General features: G+C 46.5%; 1 protein-coding gene across 1 annotated transcript in view; it reads right to left on the bottom strand.

Annotated features, from left to right (window-relative positions):
* The window catches only part of LOC118324908 (phosphatidylinositol 4,5-bisphosphate 3-kinase catalytic subunit alpha isoform-like), a gene marked incomplete in the record, with an annotated part of 5,683 nt that overhangs the window by 3,125 nt on the left and 1,852 nt on the right, over positions 1-706 (bottom strand). The window contains 3 exon segments of the mRNA XM_035657413.1: positions 42-153; positions 255-376; positions 470-576. Of these exon segments, the coding sequence (XP_035513306.1) occupies positions 42-153; positions 255-376; positions 470-576 (341 nt within the window).

Below are 706 nucleotides of genomic sequence, written 5' to 3'. Positions count from 1 at the left end.
ACACACACACACACAGTGAGCCAGGTGTGTGATGATGTCACAGCAACATCACTGTTGATGTCACAGGTTCTCACCGCAGGTCCAGGCCCTGGTTCTGCCAGATGTTCTCCATGATCTTAATGATCTGCAGAGTAAGCATGTCCTGACGCAGGTCTGCAACACACACAGGTTACACACTACATTACCCACAATCACTGGACACGGTTAGCATTTTCCACTGAAACCAGAGGAGTGGTTAGCACTGAGCTAGCTACCGTCTCCATTCTTGAAGATGATCTCGTTGTTGGTAAAGAGCAGCTCGGACATGATGTCAGGATTCTCCCAGTTCAACCACAGCGGGCGCTTCGCCGACGACATGATCCTGCACTCCTCCAGCCTGAAGGCCACAAACAAACAAACAACCTTTACTGATCAACTGATCATCAGACAGTTAATCAGTCAGTCAGTCTGTCAGTCAACAGTCAGTTACCTGAGGTTTCCCAGCTGGTGAACAGGGTTCAGAGGAGAGACGAATCCCTGCAGAGCCTCCATGTAATCTGGACGAGACATGTGTTCAACCAGGAACTTCATCTGAGTCTGAACCAATCACAGCACAGCGGCACATCGTTATAATAATATTAATAATAATAATAATCTTCAACAATGTGACAAAGTGCTGTACAAGGAAAGAAAATGCAGATAAAATGACAATAAGGAACATGAGCAC

This window comes from Morone saxatilis, unplaced genomic scaffold (genome assembly GCF_004916995.1).
Source record: "Morone saxatilis isolate NCDOM2014 unplaced genomic scaffold, NCSU_SB_2.0 Contig15, whole genome shotgun sequence".
NCBI lineage: Eukaryota > Metazoa > Chordata > Actinopteri > Moronidae > Morone > Morone saxatilis.
The sequence above is the reverse complement of the archived record's forward strand: the minus strand, read 5'-3'. Positions and strand labels throughout refer to the sequence as shown.